A 19,639-nucleotide genomic window follows, 5' to 3' on the forward strand; every position below is an offset into this window, starting at 1 on the left:
ATTAAGAATTATCATAATTCACAGTGTGCAACATGCGTCGTACATGTGATAACACAAATATTACTAAGCACTAATACTAATCATCATGCCGGGTTTACACGATGCGTAGTACTTGTGTCATTAGTACTAGTCACTCGCACTTGCACATTTCGTGTAAACAGAAAAAATAGTGCTTAGTATTAGTAAAACCCGGAATGTAAGTGAATAGAACGCCGTTCTATTTACTATCGACAAGTAGCTACTCCCTCCACGACTCTACTCGTGGTTACACTCGCAACATGTGACCACTTAATGCCGGGTTTACACGATTCGTAGTACTTGTCATTAGTATGTCACTCGCACTCGCTCATTGCTTGAGTGTTCATACGACTTTCGCATTTGCAATCGCACTTCCGGTTTTACTAATACTAAACACTGTTTTTTCTGTTTACACGCAATGCGCAAGTGCGAGTGACAAGTACTAATGACAAGTACTATGCATCGTGTAAGCCCGGCATAATGTATTAATGTTAAGCTGTAAAGTTGTTTATGATAAATATTAGCTTATTTTTAATTTTACAGTTATTGTTACATGACCTTCATATTAATTACTAAGTGTAATTTAATATAGTAATTCATATTTAAATTACAGTAGTTCAAATTAAATAGATATAATTTTTTTGTTGGGCAAATATTGTAAGCATCAAGACTTAAGGGGTGGTAGCATAATTGGAGATCCTGGAAAATATTGAAGGGGGCTCAAATATCTAGTAACAAACAGCTCTGTGGGGCATTAGCTTCAAATTATAAATTTGGGGGGGGGGCTTGCTCCCCCATCACTGCCTCTGGGGTGGTATGTCATTCAAAACAATGAATTACCCTATAAAATATTTCCCTTCACCACGCCACTGTAATGCTTAAACTAAGCAAGCTGTTTCCACATCATCTAATGTATTTATATCTAATCAGTTTAATGCCATTTTCAAAACAAATTAAATAACAAAAGTAACAAAAACGTACGATGTGTACATGAATACGTTTAAATATCAAATTACAGTATTTTGAACAAGGTTTAGTTACACCATTTCCCGCGTGTACGCTCTCGATATTTGTTTCAAAAACAAGTTGTTAAAACGCGTACGCTAGCATCTTAAACGGGTAGTGTGTAACCAGTTTAAAGTATATCTTAATTCATGGTGAAAAAAGTATATTTTATAACAACTCGTTTATAAAATTAGATACATAAAACTAAAACATGTAATATTTTATATTATTTACATACTGTACATAGAAAACTAAAAATTTTACGAAAAACATATATATTTTACGAAAGATTTATATACAATTAAATATTAAGCTAGATATTTATAAGCATACATGATACATTACATAGATTTATAACATGGATATGTTTTTTAGATGGATATTAAGAAGAATGGTGAGAACAGAAAAGCATAAACCTTCTTTAATTACATTGGTTATTTACTAAAATAATACAAGTCAAAGTTTTAACCCAAAAACATATCCATGATTTAATGTTATACATAATTATAAGTTACCATAGTTGTTTAAAATTTGGTCCATTTTTTTTGAAAGTAAACAAACAAAAAAGTAAAAAAAAAAAAAATTGTTTGTTGAAAATATACAAACAAAAAAATGTAAAAGAATTAAAATTTGTTGTTGAAAACAGTATAACGTATTTTTCCTGCTTTGAAAATCGGGTGATATTAATTTTATCATAACTTTTATCAATATAAATTATATAATTGGATTTGGTAATTTTCGATCATAGAGTAGTATTACTCTATGTTTTCGATTTAGTCAGTTGGTACCATAGATAATAAAGATTCTTCAAGATTCTTTATTATCAATGGTTGGTCCGGATTTTCAAATTTTGGACCTTATCATTTTTCGGATAAGTGCCAATCACTCGTCCAGACTGTATATTGATTTTTTAAAGATTAAACGTCAGAAACGTGATTATGTTATCAGTCACATAATTAGTACAATATAAAGAATAGGTTGTATAGACATTAGTCAGTAGGTATTACATGTTTTTTGCTGTGTAATAAGTACAATATTAAATGTTCATTTAATTTTTTTTTAATTGTTGTGTACGTAAAAAGTCTTTATAGGACTATTAATTATATTATACTTTAGTTGCTTTTAATATTATAGTTTTTTAATCAAATGTTGTGTTATTATAATAGGTTCTCTTAATTATTAATTCTACCACATGTAATAAATACATTCCAAAATGTTTTTACTGCATTGTTAGCAACTTCAATAAGTATTAATCAAGTTTTATAAGACCAAGACATGGACATGATAAATATAACTGGAGTCGTGGTTGTACATTTTAATTCAATCTAATATTTAATTGATAAATTATAACAAATAATATTATTATTTTAGTATGAACCAGCTGAAAATGTCACTAGAATTTTAACTAGAGAAGAACAATTGAGGTATCCATACAAGTTATTAAATTGTTAATATATAGGTATTAGGTATAAAATTGTCCAATTATTGTTCTTTATACATTCACTATAAATTATGTGAATTACCATCTTCAGTGATTTATATGCTTAAAGTACTATTTGGTATGATTAATCTACTTAAATAATAGCTGTAGTAGCAATGCATTAAAGCTAACTAATTTTTATGCTCTGTGAGGTATGTTCTAATTTTGAAAGCAGTATAGTATCAAAGCAGTATGTAAATATATAAAGTTGGTGTAAAGATAAACAATTTATTATTTTTAAATTTGATTAACTATATATAAAATATTTTATTAAGTGTAATGTAAAAAACAGAGTTTCGATGAACTTAAAATTACTGTAATATGCATGCATTAATGTACAAAAAAAAAATCATTAATATGCATCTTTAGAAAATGCTGAGTAATATTTATTTTACTTTTAATATTAAATATTTATATTTATATATAATATTTATTTTTATATTTTATATTTTTTCAATTTGGTCAAACAAAATCTAAAAATATTTGCGATCAACATATGGGTTGATAATTTATAATTTATTTAATTCCTTAAATTTAAATTATTTTTTAAAAAACTTCAAAAATTTACTGAAATATGTGTTTATATTCTTAAAATTCCAAATATATGCAAAGTAAAAATTTTATTCAGTAGAAGATGAATCAAATTTGTATCCAGGTTCATAACTGGATTAATAGAAAAATAGTGTTATTTCATAAACATCCAAGCCCTAGTAATAACCATATTAATATTGATTTAGTTAGAATTGAATTGATATAGTTGAATTGTTTCGTTGATGAAATATTCTTAATGAAATTTTAATTTTATAATACATTTAAACATTTATGAATCCATTGATAATTTTACTATCACTTATAGTTCTATATCAGTAAATTATGTATATAATTTTAACTGAGCTATTTCAAGCAAATAAATAGCCAATATGCATGGTTATTCTTGTTGGATTTTAATTTCTTTGGAAAATATTTTTCAATTACATTTTCTGAGTAAATACATTTATCTAATAGATTATTAATTCCAATTTGTTTATTAATTTAGGTCTTAACAATTTTAATAATTTTATTAGGTATCTTAATAAATTAAAAATAGTTTATTTACTACTGATAAATTAAAATATTTGAATGAGCTTAAATAAGTATATAATTTCATATAGATATTCAATTATAAATTTAAAGTATATACTTATCATAATAATATAAATATTTTTAAATTCAAATTTTTAGAGAAGAACATAAAAAGTTACATGAACTTCATAAAGGCCATGAGTCAATGCATGCTGAAATGCTATTAATTCTTATGGTTACTATGATTGTCGCTCAAATAGCCTTAATAGAATGGAAAAGAAGACATTTTAAATCATTTCAAGTAAAAATTGATTTTGGTTAATTTTTTAAATTATAATATATTTTTAAATTATTATTTTTGTAGGTTGTGACATCTGTAGCCTTATGGGTTATACCATGTATAATGTGTGTTCGCATGTCATATTGGAGGTTTATTGTATTTTGGATTTTGTTTTCATTGATCACAGGACTAGTCGTGCGGAAAGCTTTAGAAAAACCTTTACAAGGGTCAACTCCTAGGTATGTTTTTGGTACTTGTTTTATTAATCGCCAAGGCGAGCACTCAATATAAAAATATTGCACCATGTTGTGTATAGTGTGATGGCATAAATGTTATCCAGATTGGTGTACAAATGGTTCTATTTCGTCTACAAACTAACCTACGTACTTGGTATTATTGGTTACTTCATCATGGTAGCTGCATTCTTTGGCATAAGTGTTGTTTTCAATGTTAACCCAGCTATTTGGATGGATTTTGGATTGATTATTATGTATTATGGATTATATTTTGGTGTGCTTGGACAAGATGTTGCTGAAATATGTGCATCAGTAATGGCTGCACATCTAGGAGTATGTAATTAAAATACAATAAAATACAAAAAATTTAAATTTATGAAAAAATAAAAAATAATTAAAAAACATTGTAGTAAGAATTATTGTTGATTAGCTTATGATTGTATTTCATTATTTTGAATTATTTTTTGTATTTCATTACTATTATTATAGTATTATACACCACAAGGAATGCCAACTAGAAGCTTGGATAAAAATATTTGTGCTGTGTGTGGTAACAAACTTTTAGTGAGTGCTGGCGAAGAGGGTATAATTGAATCTACTTTTCAACTAACTTGTGATCATACGTAAGATATTTTAAAAATTATTAGTTATTATTATATTATTACTTATTTCAAATAATAATATAAGCTATAATGTATTTGTAGGTTTCATGAATTTTGTATTCGTGGATGGTGTATTGTTGGCAAAAAACAAACGTGTCCATATTGTAAGGAAAAGGTTGACCTTAAACGAATGTTCCGTAATCCGTATCCTTTTTTTCATTGAGAATATGATACTAAAGGTTTCAGTTTTTGAAATATATAGATTGAAATATCATTGGAATTAATAGTGTACTATTAACACGAGAAAAAGTAATTGTTTCGCATTGGTAGTTCCTCCACATAATCACAATATCGGTCAATGATTTGCGTCAGCAACTCAATCCATATGGCATTTTACAAAAATGTGGGGGGGTATGTGCAACGCTGACCAGTTCTGGTCAGAAGTTGGTACCTTTCTCTCATGGAAACGAATCTAGTATTAACATTTAAATATATTGAAGAAGGAATAAATACAAGGCTGGGCAAGTTACTGATTTTTTTTTTAACTCAGTTAAGTTAATTTGCACCAATAACAAAAAGTTACAAGTTTATTCACATTTTTCTTTAAACTTTTTATTAAGTTAAAAAGTTAATTTTTTTATACAACGCTAAATTTATTTTAACAAGCCTAAAACTAATTTATAGACTATAACTATAGTGTATACTATACTTGAATTGTGAAATGAAGAATTGTATTTATATTTTCTTTGATATTTTATATAAATTATATTGATATTATTTATTTAAAATAATTTTGAACTGGAATACTTTTCCTTAACATTTTATTTTTCAGATGGGAAAAACCTCATGTTTTATATGGTCAATTATTAGATTGGTTACGTTGGTTTGTAGCCTGGGGACCAATTATAATGACTGTAATTCAGTTTATAAATTATACGCTTGGACTGAAGTAGTTCAATATTAAAACAATTTTTGCTTATATATTAATATTGTATTAATATAAAATATACATATATTATTTATTAATTTATTAAAATTTATTTCTTTACCCGATGAAATAAAATTTATAATTTACCAATATTTAAAATATTTTACTGTTTCTTACTTTAATTTATTAAACTAAATTACTAAATTATTCAACTAAGTATTATTTTGAAATTTTAATATACATTTTTTTTCTTTGGTACACAGTGGATAAATAGGCTTTAGGTGTGAACAAAATGGTTTGAAAATAATTTGTTATTATGTTTTATAAATGATAGTGGTATACAGCGCCGTCGCGTGAATCTGGCAAATCGGACATTTGCCGGGGCCTCGCTTTTTTAACCATATTTTTCGCAAACTATAATATGTTTAAAATCTAATACAATAATTTATTAAACAATATTTGTTATAATAATAATATTATTATATTTAACTGTAATAAAATCAATTATTGAATTATTTATTCAATATTTTATACTTGTGGGTATCAAAATATTAGTTGATCGATGTAAAAATGTATTTAAGAAATTGCCTGCGCGTTGTCCATTCTATTTTTATAGTTTCTAGTATAATGTGTATTACAGATAAGATACGATTACATACATTTATTATGTTTACCATAATATTCTAAATATATCTTTAATAAATATTTGGATGTATATACCTATTAGAAATACAACGAAAATTATTATACCAGTACTCGATTTTTATTTATTTGATCATCGTAATATTGCCGTTATGTTTTAACACTATCATTTTTCTGATGACCATCACCGAGAGAAGTGAGAACCACAAAACTCATAAGCAAAACAGTTTTACGTTATTTTACTGGTAATTTATATTTATATTTTATTTTTTAACATAAATATTTTGTCAATAAACTATAATTGAAATAATCAATTTAGTTTTTCAATTATGACTTCGAATGCTAAACATGATAGCATAAATTTTAGTACCAAGCCGCGAATCTAATAGCGGTTCTCTAGAACTACATAACGCGCCGCAAAAGACGCGTGGTACATATTTTGATATAATATCAAATATTCACTACGTTGTTATACGTTCTATTTTATATATGTGTTTGATTACAATTATTACTATACTTTTTTATTTTTTATCATTAATTTTCAAACTATAGGACAATGTTGCATCAGCAGAAGAAAAAAATATTAATTAATCTTCTATTAGAAGAAATAGAAGAAGACATTTTTATTGAAGAAGTTATAACAAAAAGAGTGAACGATATGTATTCAACCAGAAAAGAGGAGGGTTTTTTTAGTGTATTGATTGAGAAGCATTTGTTTAGAGATAAAAACAAATTCAGACAATTTTTTAGATTAAGTTAGGAACAATTTAATTATGTTTTAAATTTAATCGAAGATGATAATCTTCTTTTCTTTGCTTTAATAAACACCCGTCTTATCCTAATCACATTTTTACCCGTGTCCCCACATCCTGACTTAATTCTGATCAGGCTGGGATCAGTACCGCAACTACCGGGTGTGCAAGGTGTGCATTGCACATCGACGCCCAAACCGTTATGAGCCCCAAACGATGTATTATTATAGACATTTTAACTGAAGTAAATTTATTAATGTAAAAAATAGATTTATCATATTATTAAAGATTTATAATCAAATAATATACCCAACTACTAAATAGTTGCCAATAACCAAATGCAATAGCCTACCATTGATTATAAATACTATTATATTACTAAAGTATTTTAAATCCTATGGTAATATTAATTATTAGAACAAAAATAGCAGAAAATAATTCAGGTTTATATTAATACAGGTAATTCAAAATTAAAAATCCACTAGACTACCTTCCATAATATTAACACCGGTTAACATATTTTATTTATAAGTAAATAATTTTTTGAAAAAATATTTAGGCACTAAATTCAGATTTGCATTCCAGCCCCATAGGGTGTAGTTGCCAGCCAGTGTATACAAATCATGTATTTTTTAATAAAAATAACGTGCACACGGCCGCGTCTTGGCTGCCTCATCGCTGCGCGGCAGTCGCTCACCGCAGCCGCGGTCTAATTGCTTTCCAATTTTTTCTAATTGCTAATTTGCTAATTTTTCTAATTGCTTTTGCAGTTGGAAAGTTGTAAATAATTTTCTGATAACTCTTTAATAAGAACACTTGATAGATTTAATCCAGTAGTCGATTTAACTTCAATACAATTTAAAAAATATTTCTTATTAATGATCTCACCACACTGCTATTTTTCGCTGTTAAGGGGGCTCCAGTCGTTGAAAAAAAGTGGCTTTTAACCAAAAAGCTAGACAAAACTGTAGAAATATGATTTGATAGATTTTAATTTTTTAAACGGAATTTGATTAGTTAACAAGTTTTCTATGCTTTGAAAGTGGTGATTTTGAAAATTTTGAAAATTGTTTAAATTATGATTAAAAATATAAATAAAAAAAAATCAAATTTTTGTTTTATTATAGCTTAGCCGGTAAAACCGATATTAAAAATCGCCTCCTCAGAAGCCTAAAGAACTTCTCAATCAATAAAACACCGTTTACTATATTAAAATCCGTCCAACCAAATTCCTACAGTTTAGTCCAGCTTTTCGGTCTAAATACCTCTTTTTTTTTCAAATGAAAAAAGTATGGCATTTAACATTATTGACTTGCTCCTGCGCGTACATAAATTTACGTCGATTATAAATAAACAGACTTATTGACCGACCGGTTACGGCTACAAGTACAGTTCCACGAACTGCGCTAAATTTCAAGATTACAAGTAATAACCACCACGACCCATATATATATATATATATATATATATCACCTTATTATTTCTCCCGTATTGTTGTTTATATATTATTCATTCTGCATCCATAAACATTCAACATTTCAACATTCAGTGTTTATATTGTCGTCTGTACCAGATTGATTATAGTGTAATTTTCTGTTATCAATATCTGTAGACTGTACTGTCTACTGTGCACATATATGATATAATACACAGTATACACATTTTGTTTTCTTTTTTTGGTTATTTGATATTTTTGGTTTTTTCGTTATGGAAAAAAAAAGTTTGGCGGTATGGTAGAAAAACAAGAATTGCTGTCAAAGCAAAGGAAAAAAAAAATGCAATATTCATCACATTCATAAAATTTTGGTAAGTTTCTATTTTTTTCCGTATTATGCATGATAATTTAATGTATAAATATTACCTATTATTTCATTAATAAGATATATTTTTATATATTTTATTAATAATATACCTAGTTATTTTTAAATTATTAAGATTAATAAATTCCACTTTTTTATTATTATAGAATAATGATACTATTGTCGCGGACGATACTGTCGATATTCTGCCTTCGAGGCAAAATATATCATCTCTGATAGAAGATCAAACAGAGTTATTAGAAACATTAACAATTAGTGATATAAATTATACTCAAAATAATGAGTAAGTTCTAAACATAATTATAATTAATTTTATTATGAAGTGTGTTTCGTATTTTGAATGAAACGAGAAAAGTATTAGTTCTATCATAACTTTTTTTTTCATTTGTACCGCATAACTTACGGGTGTTGATTTTCGAAAAAATTGTTTTTTTTTTTTTTTTTTTTATTGTAATTCAAAAGTAATAATTGTAGAGAATCGACATTTCTATCAAATATTTATTTGGCCATTTTCTAGACATGGTGTAAATTTCAAATGGTTTTTTTTGTGCTATTGATAGAAATTTGGAATTTAGGAATTTTCTTAGTTATTTTTTGTAAGATATCAATAAAAAAATATTGATTTGTCGAAAAATTTTGAAAATGAAAAAAGAAATATCGTCATGACTCATAAGTGTAATGTAAAAATATATAACATTCAACAGCCCATAGTACCTATCATTTTTTTTAATTATAGGTATTGTATTAGTGGTAGAAGAATAGTTGATATTGCATATTTTTTTATATCAATTCAACATATAAAGCATAAAGGTTTCGAATGTTCATTCTCAGAGAACATGTTGTTAGTCAATGATAAAAGAAATGGGTTTTCTAGCAATTTTATCTTTAAATGTTCAGTATGTGGAGTTCTTGAAAATCTATACTCTGAAGATCCCGATAGACAAGGCCTTGATATAAATATGTCAATTACTTCAGCTACCATTAATACTGGCCAGGGATATTCGCAATTAGAAGAATTTACAGCCATATTAGATATGCCTTGTTATGCTAATAACTCTTATCAAAAATACCACGAAAAATTGCATGTTCATTTATTTGATGTTACGTTGGATGAAATGAAACTTGCTGGAATTGAGGAGGCAAAACTCGCTGTTCAAAATGGGGACGTAGATGACCAAGGTCGACTTGGTAACTGTTGTTGCTGATGGCGCCTGGTCCAAAAGATACTATAAATCCAATTACAATGCTTCGTCTGGTGTAGCATCAATTGTTGGGTATAGAACAAAAAAATGTTTATTTATGAGTGTCCGCAATAAGTACTGTGCCATATGTGATAAAGCCTTAAAAACAAACCATATAGTTCGTGAACACAAGTGCTATAAAAATTGGACTTCAACTTCTACTTCTATGGAATCTGATATTATAGTTGAGGGCTTCAAAGAAAGTATAGCAATGCATAATATTATATATAATAAACTAATCGGTGATGGTGATAGCAGTGTTTAGTAAAAAATTACTACTCGCTAAATCTTATGGTCCTGATGTATTAATTCAAAAAATTGAATGCAAAAACCATGTTTTGCGTAAATATATAAATCGTATGCGTGATATTGCGGGAAAAAGAAAATGTAGTAGTGGAAAAATTGTACCCGGAGATCAGAGAAATACTTTGAGAAATAATTTACAAAAACTTCGTTGTGCAATTACTCAGGTAATTGAATATAGAAAGAATAGTGATGGAACACATAATGAAAAAATGAATTTATTAAAACATGATATTATGAATGGCCCATATCATGTTTTTGGAAATCATGAAAATTGTGCAACATACTTTTGTAAAAAAAGAAGGAAAAAAATAGTAAAAATTATGTTTTAGAAATGAAAAAATCTGGGCTTTGGACAGATATTTTATATGCGAGAAATTTATTAGCTCATCATGCCTCAAGTTTAATATATAATGTCAACAATAATTCGGTCGAAGGTTACAATAGTATTGTTGCTAAATTTGTAGGTGACGAAAGAATACATTTTTCTCATAAAGGGTCATATCAAGCGCAATGTACAGCTGCAGTGTTATCTTATAATACAGGACCAAAATGTATTAGCATTTTGCATAAAAAGATTTGCAATATTAGTCCTGGTGATTTTACGAAGCGTTTTATAAGTGCAAAACAGAAGAAAAAAATATGTAAAATGAAAAGAAAACTTTTATTTGAATCAAGAAGTAGACGAGTTACTAAATATAACTTACCAGATGATGACTATGGAAAATGCGAAGAAAATATGTGTGAAGAACTAGATATGGATGGAAATGATTACGAAAAAAAGAAATTGAAATATATGAACAATAAAATAATTAAAAATATCGATGAAATTAAATTTATAGAAAAATCGACTACACTTCAATCGGAATGCGAATTATGGCACAAAGAAAGAAAAATTAGATTAACCGCATCGAATTTTGGAAAAATTTGTAAACTTCGACCATCGACTTCTAGAGCCAATACAGTTATATCAATATTGTATAAAACCTTTTGTGGTAATGAGCATACGAGATATGGTATTGAGTGCGAACCTTTTGCAAAGGCAAAGTTTGAACAATCAACAGGATTTAAAATTCAAGAATCTGGACTTTTCATATGTGAGCATCTACCGTTTTTAGCAGCAAGTCCTGATGAACTTATAGATAATAATGGTATAATTGAAATAAAATGTCCCTCAACAATAAAAGAATTAACTCCAAAAGAAGCTATAGAATCTAGAAAATTAAAATTTGCAACTCTAGACAGCCAAGGAAATTTGCAATTAAAACAAAGTCACAACTACTATTTTCAAGTCATGGGCCAATTAAAAATAACTCAACGATTATTTTGTTATTTTATAATATGGTCACCTAAAGATAATACACAATATTTAAATGTATTGTTAAATTTTTCTTTATATTTTGTTTACATCTTTTACAGGTATACTTTATCAAAAAATTTTTAAAGATGAAACATTTTTCAACACAAAAATGAAACCATCATTGGAAAAATTTTATTTTGAAGCGATGTTGCCAGAGTTAATTGACTCAAGAATGGACATAAACCTTAGTTTACGGGATTAATGGTATGGTAATAGGCAACTAGTATCTACTATCTAATATTAATATAATATGTAACTGAAGTATAAATTGTATAAATTATATAATTATATTATTATTTATTAATATATATATATACTTGGATTTAAATATAATTTTAAAAATGTCAACGCAGTGTTCATATTTGGATTGCAATCATTTTCAACCAATATCTTTCATTATAGTTTTAAACATCCTCGTAACATAATATAATGAAACGTATTTCATTTTAACACATTTTCGTACAACGAATAATTGATTATAATATGGTAATATACGTCAAAATTTTGCATATGACGTACATTATATTATTATAAATTATAATCATTGATTACAGAATACACTTTTATAAAAATTACAAGCTAAAAATCGAGAATAAATTTTAGAAATAATTTATGGTTGGATCAATGTTATTATTACTATAATGCTTATAGTTTATTCAATTATAGGTATTATATAATATATATATATTATGCAGTTCATATTATTTGTGACTACGATATTTGGTACGACGTGTCGACGTCGGGACGGTTTCTACTGAATCAATAAAATTAATGGATGATAACGCTGATCAAGATTTCAGATTAGTCTCACACACATTAATGTGCATTTACTTTCCACACACTAACAAGCCAACATACACCGTCATGTTAAATTGCCTATGCTATTTTCCTTAAAATATGATCGACTGGAGCCCCCCTTAAGTTGTAAACGGTTTAACCGTCGTGACTATATAACCAAGAACGTAAAAACCACCTCGGCAAAATCGAAAAACCGCTATGTAGCAGAACCCTAACACTAGTTGAAACTATAGTCTATTAACCTTAAGAGCACACCGGTTTGCGCATGTACAACTAATCGCTGCCCGCTGCCCAATCCCCCAAAATTAATTGATCGAAAATAACCGTTTCCGGTCGATTCTTATCGCCACGCGCCGTTATAAATCGTACATTATAAAAATTGGGATTATATACCGTATACCCACGTATACTCTCCAATACACCACTATTAGTTAATTAAATTAACCAATATAAACCTATATAATTATGTAATATAGTGTAATTAACAATATAAAATAATTAACATAAAGGTTTGTATAGTAAATAATAATATATTGAGTAGTGGGAAAAATTAACTACGAATACATTATAATTATTTGGTCGAAAAAATAACAGTAGTGCCAGTTGACATTAACTTTTACTTTAACTTCTGTATGTTTTTAGTTATTTGTTTATTACATAAATGATAAATTATGTATTTATATACATAATTGGTAATAATAATCAGGGATTATTCTAAGAATTTTTATCAACTACGCATTTTGTTTAAATAAGCCTATCAAAATAGAACTATGATCTCAAAATATATTGTCAAATTAAAGTTAAAAATGATAAAATGTGTAGCTTCTATGTGAAGTAATTTAAAATGTAATGTATTTAAAAGATATAAAACAATTTACATTCGTGTTCAAAGTATTTTTTTTAATATTTTTTAATAAATTTCCTTTTTACTTTGTTTATAAATCATAATGTAATGTATAAAATAACACTAAACAACATTGAATTAAAAATCAATTACGCAAAAGTTTATTATTAAGTGCGCATCAACCTTTTCCAAATACGCAAAATAAGCCAAACTGCGCTTTAGAATAAGCCCTGATAATAATATTTCGTGGATAAGTTCTCTTCTCAGCGAGTAGTCCGGCGGCGAAACGGTCGCGGCGAAATATCCGGGTCCGAAATAAAACTGTGTAAAACCTGTGATTATTTTTACATATTTTTGATTATTGCTGAATATTTAATACATATCTTGTAATAACCAGTGGGAGCATATTATTTTTGAAAAATCGTTCTTTCGGGATAAATTTATAAGCAAAAACATGTTTAGTGTATACCTAAATCAGTCGAACAATGTAACGGATGTATGTTTCCGCAAGACGAACGCATGTGTAGGTACCAGATATTGCATAAATATTTTGTACAACAAGTATAGTATATATATATATTCTGTGTGTGTATATGTTATTCCTTGTATACATATATATTATATATACATATTACATGGGTAAAATAATTAACGTTTCTTCGAACCACCACTATATTTACCCAAGTGACATGATGAATAATAATTCAGTTACGCGCAGAAGAAAGATTTCGACGCGAAACACCTCCCGAGGGAAATTTTTGACAAATTACCCAACAAAATATGTTATATAAGGGTGGTCAACACTCGACACACGCGCTCCCATGTCCGTCTACACCAGCGATTCGAGAATACCCCCGCTGTGAGTTCTCGATAAATAGAACAACATTTATTTTTATATTTATTGGTCATTTATTACGATTTTTGTGTATATTATGTTTATTAGGGCTGTACCGCGCGCGTCGTCTGGCCCTTCAAACGTTTCATCGATGTGCAAACGTCGGTTATATGCCCAATAACGATCCCTAAACGAGCGTGCACATATGAACGTAGTAAATAATATATGATACGCTGAAATATCAGTCACGTGTACCTACACATATGCGAGAATAATAAAAGTGCGAAAATTATATCGTTACAAAAAGGAACTAACCAATATAATTTACAGTGATATTTTGACGCGGATTTATAGTTTCCTATACAAAACACGTCTCAGATTCTTGGACGACAGAATCTGACCAGTAAAAAAGATACACAACTAATTTATACACACACGCATACACAAATAAATATATATGTATAATATACATTGTATATTACATACAGAGCCGTAGCAAGCGAACACGGACAAATCGTCGTCGCCGTTTCGCCGTAAAGCTATTTCGCCGTCGCTATTTCGACGTAGGGACATTTCGCCGTTAAAAAAGAATAATAAATTATACTGAAATTATAATTTTATTTATTTTAATAAAAAATTATTTATTAGTATATTTTGTTGATCACCGTAAAAATATAAAATATATATTTAAATATAAATTAGTCGATTTATTCAGTTAGATTTTATATAAATAGTAGGTGTATAATATTATATAGAATCAATGTGCCCACTGCCCATGTATTATATTTATATAGTAAATAATGATTTCAGTATGATATCAATCATAAATTTTATCGCAATTGACGATAAACGCAGAAGCATAGTATAGATAAAACGTATCATCGAATAATAACGGTATTTCTTGGCCTAAGATTTGCTGTATACTCTATTTTTTGTATTCATTCGTTACTCGTTAGTACTAAAATGACAAGTGTAACAACAATTCGTAAGCGCGATGTTTTCGTCGATGACGGGTTTATGTATGTATTCGACTTTTTAAGTAGAGACGGTAAGAAACGTTTTTGGCGGTGCAGAAATAGAAATATATGTAAAGCCAGAATACATACTAATGTAAAAGATTTAACTGTGATAAAAAAAATCAATGATCACTCGCATGATTTGGATGCCGCTAAAATTGAAGCAGAAGTTGCTGTAACAAATATTAAAATTCGGTCGGCGCAAACTTTAGAATCGACATCAATAGTACTCAACGAAGGTACGTCCGGTCTTTCACAAGCAGCCAAAGTAAGTGATTAAATATTATTGAAATAAGCACATAGGTAGTTATTTCATAGAAATAAAATTTATTTTTTTAGGGTACAATACCATCAATCTGTGCATTAAAGAAAAAATTTCGACGAATACGCCAACAAATTGTAACAGCCCCACCTGCATCTACTGATTTAATTTCACTAATAATCCCAAAAACGTATTCTATGTTTTCATCTTCTCAAGGTGTTACTGAAAAATTTTTACTCGACGATAGTGGACCTGGGCCAGATCGAATTTTAATATTTGGTAGATCAAGTAGTTTAAATATTTTAGAACGATCAAAAGTATGGTTTTGTGACGGAACATTTAAGATTGCGCCCCCTCTTTTTGCACAAGTATACGTTATATTGGCGAAAGATATTGGAGGTGTACATCCACTTATTTATGCACTCTTACCAAATAAACAGGCAAAAACGTATCATCGACTTTTTAATAGATTAAAACAATTAAAACCCAATTTGTGTCCCGATTTTATATCATGTGATTTTGAAAAGGCAGCTATATCATCGTTAAAAGATATTTTTATTAATGCTCAAATCAATGGATGTCTGTATCACTTAACGAAAAATATCCGATTGAAGTTATGCAGTTTAGGTTTAATGACAAATTACAATAATAATGCTGATTTTGCTCTTTCTGTTAAAATGATAACAGCAATAGCTTTTGTAAAAATTGACGATATTGATAAAGTAGTAGATGAACTAGCTGAATACTTACCAGATGAGTTACAAGATCTTTTAGATTGGTTTGAAGATAACTATATTGGCCGTAAAAATAGATCGAAAAGTGGAAGTAGACCAGCACTATCTCCTCCGATTTTGTGGAATGTACATGATCGAGTAATCAATGATCAGGATCGTACTAATAATTATGCCGAAGCCGCCAACCGAAGGTAAAAAAATCTAAATAAAATATAAACGCATATTTATTAATAATTTTTTAGATTAAATACTGAAATGGGTGTTAGCCATCCAACACTGTGGTCGTTTATTTTAAGTCTTCATAAAATCCAATCTGGTCGTGATACATATTATTCTCAGTTGGAAGCGGGGAAAAGTCCACCAAAAAAATTGAAAAAATATTTAGACGTCGATAAAAGGTTAAAAAAAATTGTAAGTAATTATAATTCATATAATTACATTTCATTTTTGAGAGGTATCGCAATAAATTTGTCATTGAAATAAATTATAATAAATAATAAAAACATTTTGACTAAATAATATTATATTTAAATGATTATAATTTATATTACACGTCTTCTACATCTTATTACATCTTAGGGCAAGAAATACCGTTATTATTATTCGATGATACGTTTTATCTATACTATGCATCTGCGTTTATCGTCAATTGCGATAAAAATGTATGATTGATATCATACTGAAATCATTATTTACTATATAAATATAATACATGGGCAGTGGGCACATTGATGCTATATAATATTATACACCTACTATTTATATAAAATCTAACTGAATAAATCGACTAATTTATATTTAAATATATATTTTATATTTTTACGGTAGATCAACAAAATATACTAATAAATAATTATATTATAATTAATAATAATATTTTGATAATTACCCAAAAAATAATCTGTTTAATCTACATGACGATATATTTTCAATATTATTTATTATTTTTTTTTTAACGGCGAAATGTCCCTATGTCGAAATAGCGACGGCGAAATAGTTATACGGCGAAATGGCGACAGCAAAACGGCGACGGCGAAACGGCGACGGCGATTTGTCCTAGATCGCGTAGCAAGGGCTTGGCGAGACTGGCCCATGCCAGAGGCGCAACAAAAAAAAGGGCGCAAATGACAGAATTTAAATATTTATATACCTATGTCTTTATTAATAATATAGGTATGAACATAATAAATTTTATTATAATATACACAAAATTGTTTTCGATTTATAGTTATATTTAGAAAATCATATGATGTCATAATAATGTACCGAGAGATAATTTGATATTCTAAGAAATGTTGAACATTGGTGGCCTATAATATGTTTATATGTAATGTATATTTATTAAATGCATACTGCATATTATAGATAAAAACAGTATTCCAAAGTTCTTATCAAAAATTTTCCACCAATATATACATATTATTTAATAATTAAGTAATAATATCACAAACACAGAACAATAATAATATAGATACTCGTATTTCAATATATTTTAATAATTTTATACGAGTTCGTGAAGCTTGCATATTGCATGAAGATCCTCAAAAACTTATACGGTATGTAGTTGACTATTATAATTATATTAAATTTAATAAATTATAGTTCATATATTAATATAAGTTTTAGAGCTGTAGAGTTCTAAATTTTATTACAAAATAATTATTTATATGCAGTGGCGACTCGTGTTAAGGCGCGCGTGCGATGGTGCGATAGCACTCCCTACGTAATTTTAAAATAAAATGAAACTTGCAATTATACCTGTTATAATTATTAATTTATATTTTGTCAAATTAATTTAAATAATTAATTCAAATTCTATCGGAAAATTATACTTGGAGAAAAATATCATCGTAATCCAGAAATTTCAATGCAATAAGAATAATCTAAAAATGTAATACAGATCGAGCGAACAACTCCTACGTTTCATAGTTTCGTTGGTCAATTCTCATTATGTGATTCGGTCTGTTGAAGAGTAGGGAGTACTTTATTATCCATATATTGGTATTTAATCATATTTCATAATAATAATAACAATAATTAAAACCACTTATACGATATTTTTCAATTGATGAAACATATTTTCCTACATCAAGAAATTCATTATTATAGTTTATTATATTTATAGTTATTATATTCTTATTTCGATACTTAAAAAAACTCTTCATTTTTTCTGATACACAAATTACCTATCAGTCCATTATTACCTGACATTGACTTAAACTTAAGTTATAATATCATATGTATTTTTACTTTTCAATTCCTTTTATAAGATATAAAAATATTTCCTATACTAGAAACTATCCTAAATAATGAAACATTTTTCAATCACTATCGCCTTTACTTCCAACTCTTACAGTATGATATTTACTATTATTTGATCAAATTTATCAATTTCTCCCGTATGACCGTATATAAGTCACGAGCATAAGCATAACTAGGGAGGCATGGAGGGGGTGAAGCCCACCTAGAATTCCTTGGAGCCCCTCCAAAATTTTTTGGGCAAATTAACCTACAAATCGCTATAGTGTATAATATAATTAATTTTAAGTCTCCGGCAATGGAAAAATTATTATTTTTCATAATATAAATAATAGATACGACTTCACTTATGTTAAAAGAGTTAGTATCGTCTATAATAAATATCAGAAATAATGTATTTGAGTTTTCAATAAACAAAGCAAAAGAAAAAGCTAAATTTTTAAATATTCCTTCACAATTTGAAGAAAAACATTAAAAAATTGTCAAAAGATATTTTGACGATTTACTGAATGACGAACGAAAATTAAAAGCAGAACAAGAACTAAAAAGAGAATGCTATTTATCTTTCGACTTGATTGTTTTTAATTTTAGCTATAGATACGAACAGATAGAAAAAGTTATATCAAGTTTTGGATTTTCAAATGGAAACAAATTATTTAATACAAAATCAGAAGAGATATATATATATATATATATGTAAGTGGTCAAAATATTTAGCTATGAAGTACTTAGAAGACCTCAATGGATTTGCTTTGTACTCAGAGCTAGAGTGTTTTAAAAATTAAGCTCAGAATTTAAAGGATAATTTTAAAACAGCTACTCCCTTAGAACTACTAAAATATATTCATAAATATTCTTTAAAAGATGTTTATCCTAATACTGAAATTGCATTAAGAATATTTTTGACTATATTGGTGACGACTGCCACTTGCAAAAGAAGTTTTAGTAAATTGAAAATAATTAAGAACTATCTAAGGTCGACAATGTCACAAGAAAAATTAACAAATAAAGAAACAATATCTATAGAACGTGAATTGGCTTCACAAATTAACTTTGAAGATGTAATTGATTAATTTGCAACAGAAAAAAACTCGAAAACTAAAATTTTGAAAATGTCTAAGCACTATTTTTTTTTATACTATTATATAAGGTTATAATAAGT

The 19,639-nt window shown here is 27.7% G+C and overlaps 2 protein-coding genes across 4 annotated transcripts; both read left to right on the forward strand.

Annotated features, from left to right (window-relative positions):
* The first annotated feature begins 1,921 nt into the window (after nt 1–1,921).
* LOC112683272 (RING finger protein 121) lies at nt 1,922–5,659 on the forward strand. Of its 3 annotated transcripts, none has more exons than XM_025554217.1 (9): nt 1,922–2,019; nt 2,190–2,328; nt 2,395–2,447; nt 3,725–3,866; nt 3,930–4,084; nt 4,186–4,414; nt 4,571–4,704; nt 4,786–4,887; nt 5,516–5,658. In XM_025554217.1, exons 2-9 carry the CDS (start codon nt 2,299–2,301, stop codon nt 5,634–5,636), a joined length of 966 nt encoding a protein of 321 aa, XP_025410002.1. In that variant the 5' UTR covers nt 1,922–2,019; nt 2,190–2,298; the 3' UTR covers nt 5,637–5,658. The 3 variants fall into 3 exon arrangements, with proteins under 3 accessions (XP_025410002.1, XP_025410010.1, XP_025409992.1); XM_025554225.1 differs by having other exon boundaries at nt 2,003–2,093; nt 2,190–2,325; nt 5,516–5,659; XM_025554207.1 differs by having other exon boundaries at nt 2,004–2,093.
* A 9,297-nt stretch (nt 5,660–14,956) lies between these two features.
* Nucleotides 14,957–16,701, forward strand: LOC112683720. Its single transcript, XM_025554872.1, has 3 exons — nt 14,957–15,490; nt 15,562–16,409; nt 16,461–16,701. Exons 1-3 carry the CDS (start codon nt 15,170–15,172, stop codon nt 16,699–16,701), a joined length of 1,410 nt encoding a protein of 469 aa, XP_025410657.1. The 5' UTR covers nt 14,957–15,169.
* Nucleotides 16,702–19,639: the final 2,938 nt, after the last annotated feature.

The sequence above is a fragment of the Sipha flava genome, unplaced genomic scaffold, assembly GCF_003268045.1.
Source record: "Sipha flava isolate LNK unplaced genomic scaffold, YSA_version1 104_pilon_pilon, whole genome shotgun sequence".
Lineage (NCBI taxonomy): Eukaryota > Metazoa > Arthropoda > Insecta > Hemiptera > Aphididae > Sipha > Sipha flava.

Bases quoted from the DNA above. Each gene is read 5' to 3' on its own strand.
- LOC112683272 (XM_025554217.1), top strand. From the start codon at position 2,299: ATGGACATGATAAATATAACTGGAGTCGTG. The intron at 4,085-4,185 runs GTATGTTTTTGG...AATGTTATCCAG, and splicing joins TTACAAGGGTCAACTCCTAG to ATTGGTGTACAAATGGTTCT. The intron at 4,415-4,570 runs GTATGTAATTAA...CTATTATTATAG, and splicing joins TAATGGCTGCACATCTAGGA to TATTATACACCACAAGGAAT.
- LOC112683720 (XM_025554872.1), top strand. From the start codon at position 15,170: ATGACAAGTGTAACAACAATTCGTAAGCGCGATGTTTTCGTCGATGAC. The intron at 15,491-15,561 runs GTAAGTGATTAA...TTATTTTTTTAG, and splicing joins GTCTTTCACAAGCAGCCAAA to GGTACAATACCATCAATCTG. The intron at 16,410-16,460 runs GTAAAAAAATCT...ATAATTTTTTAG, and splicing joins GCCGAAGCCGCCAACCGAAG to ATTAAATACTGAAATGGGTG.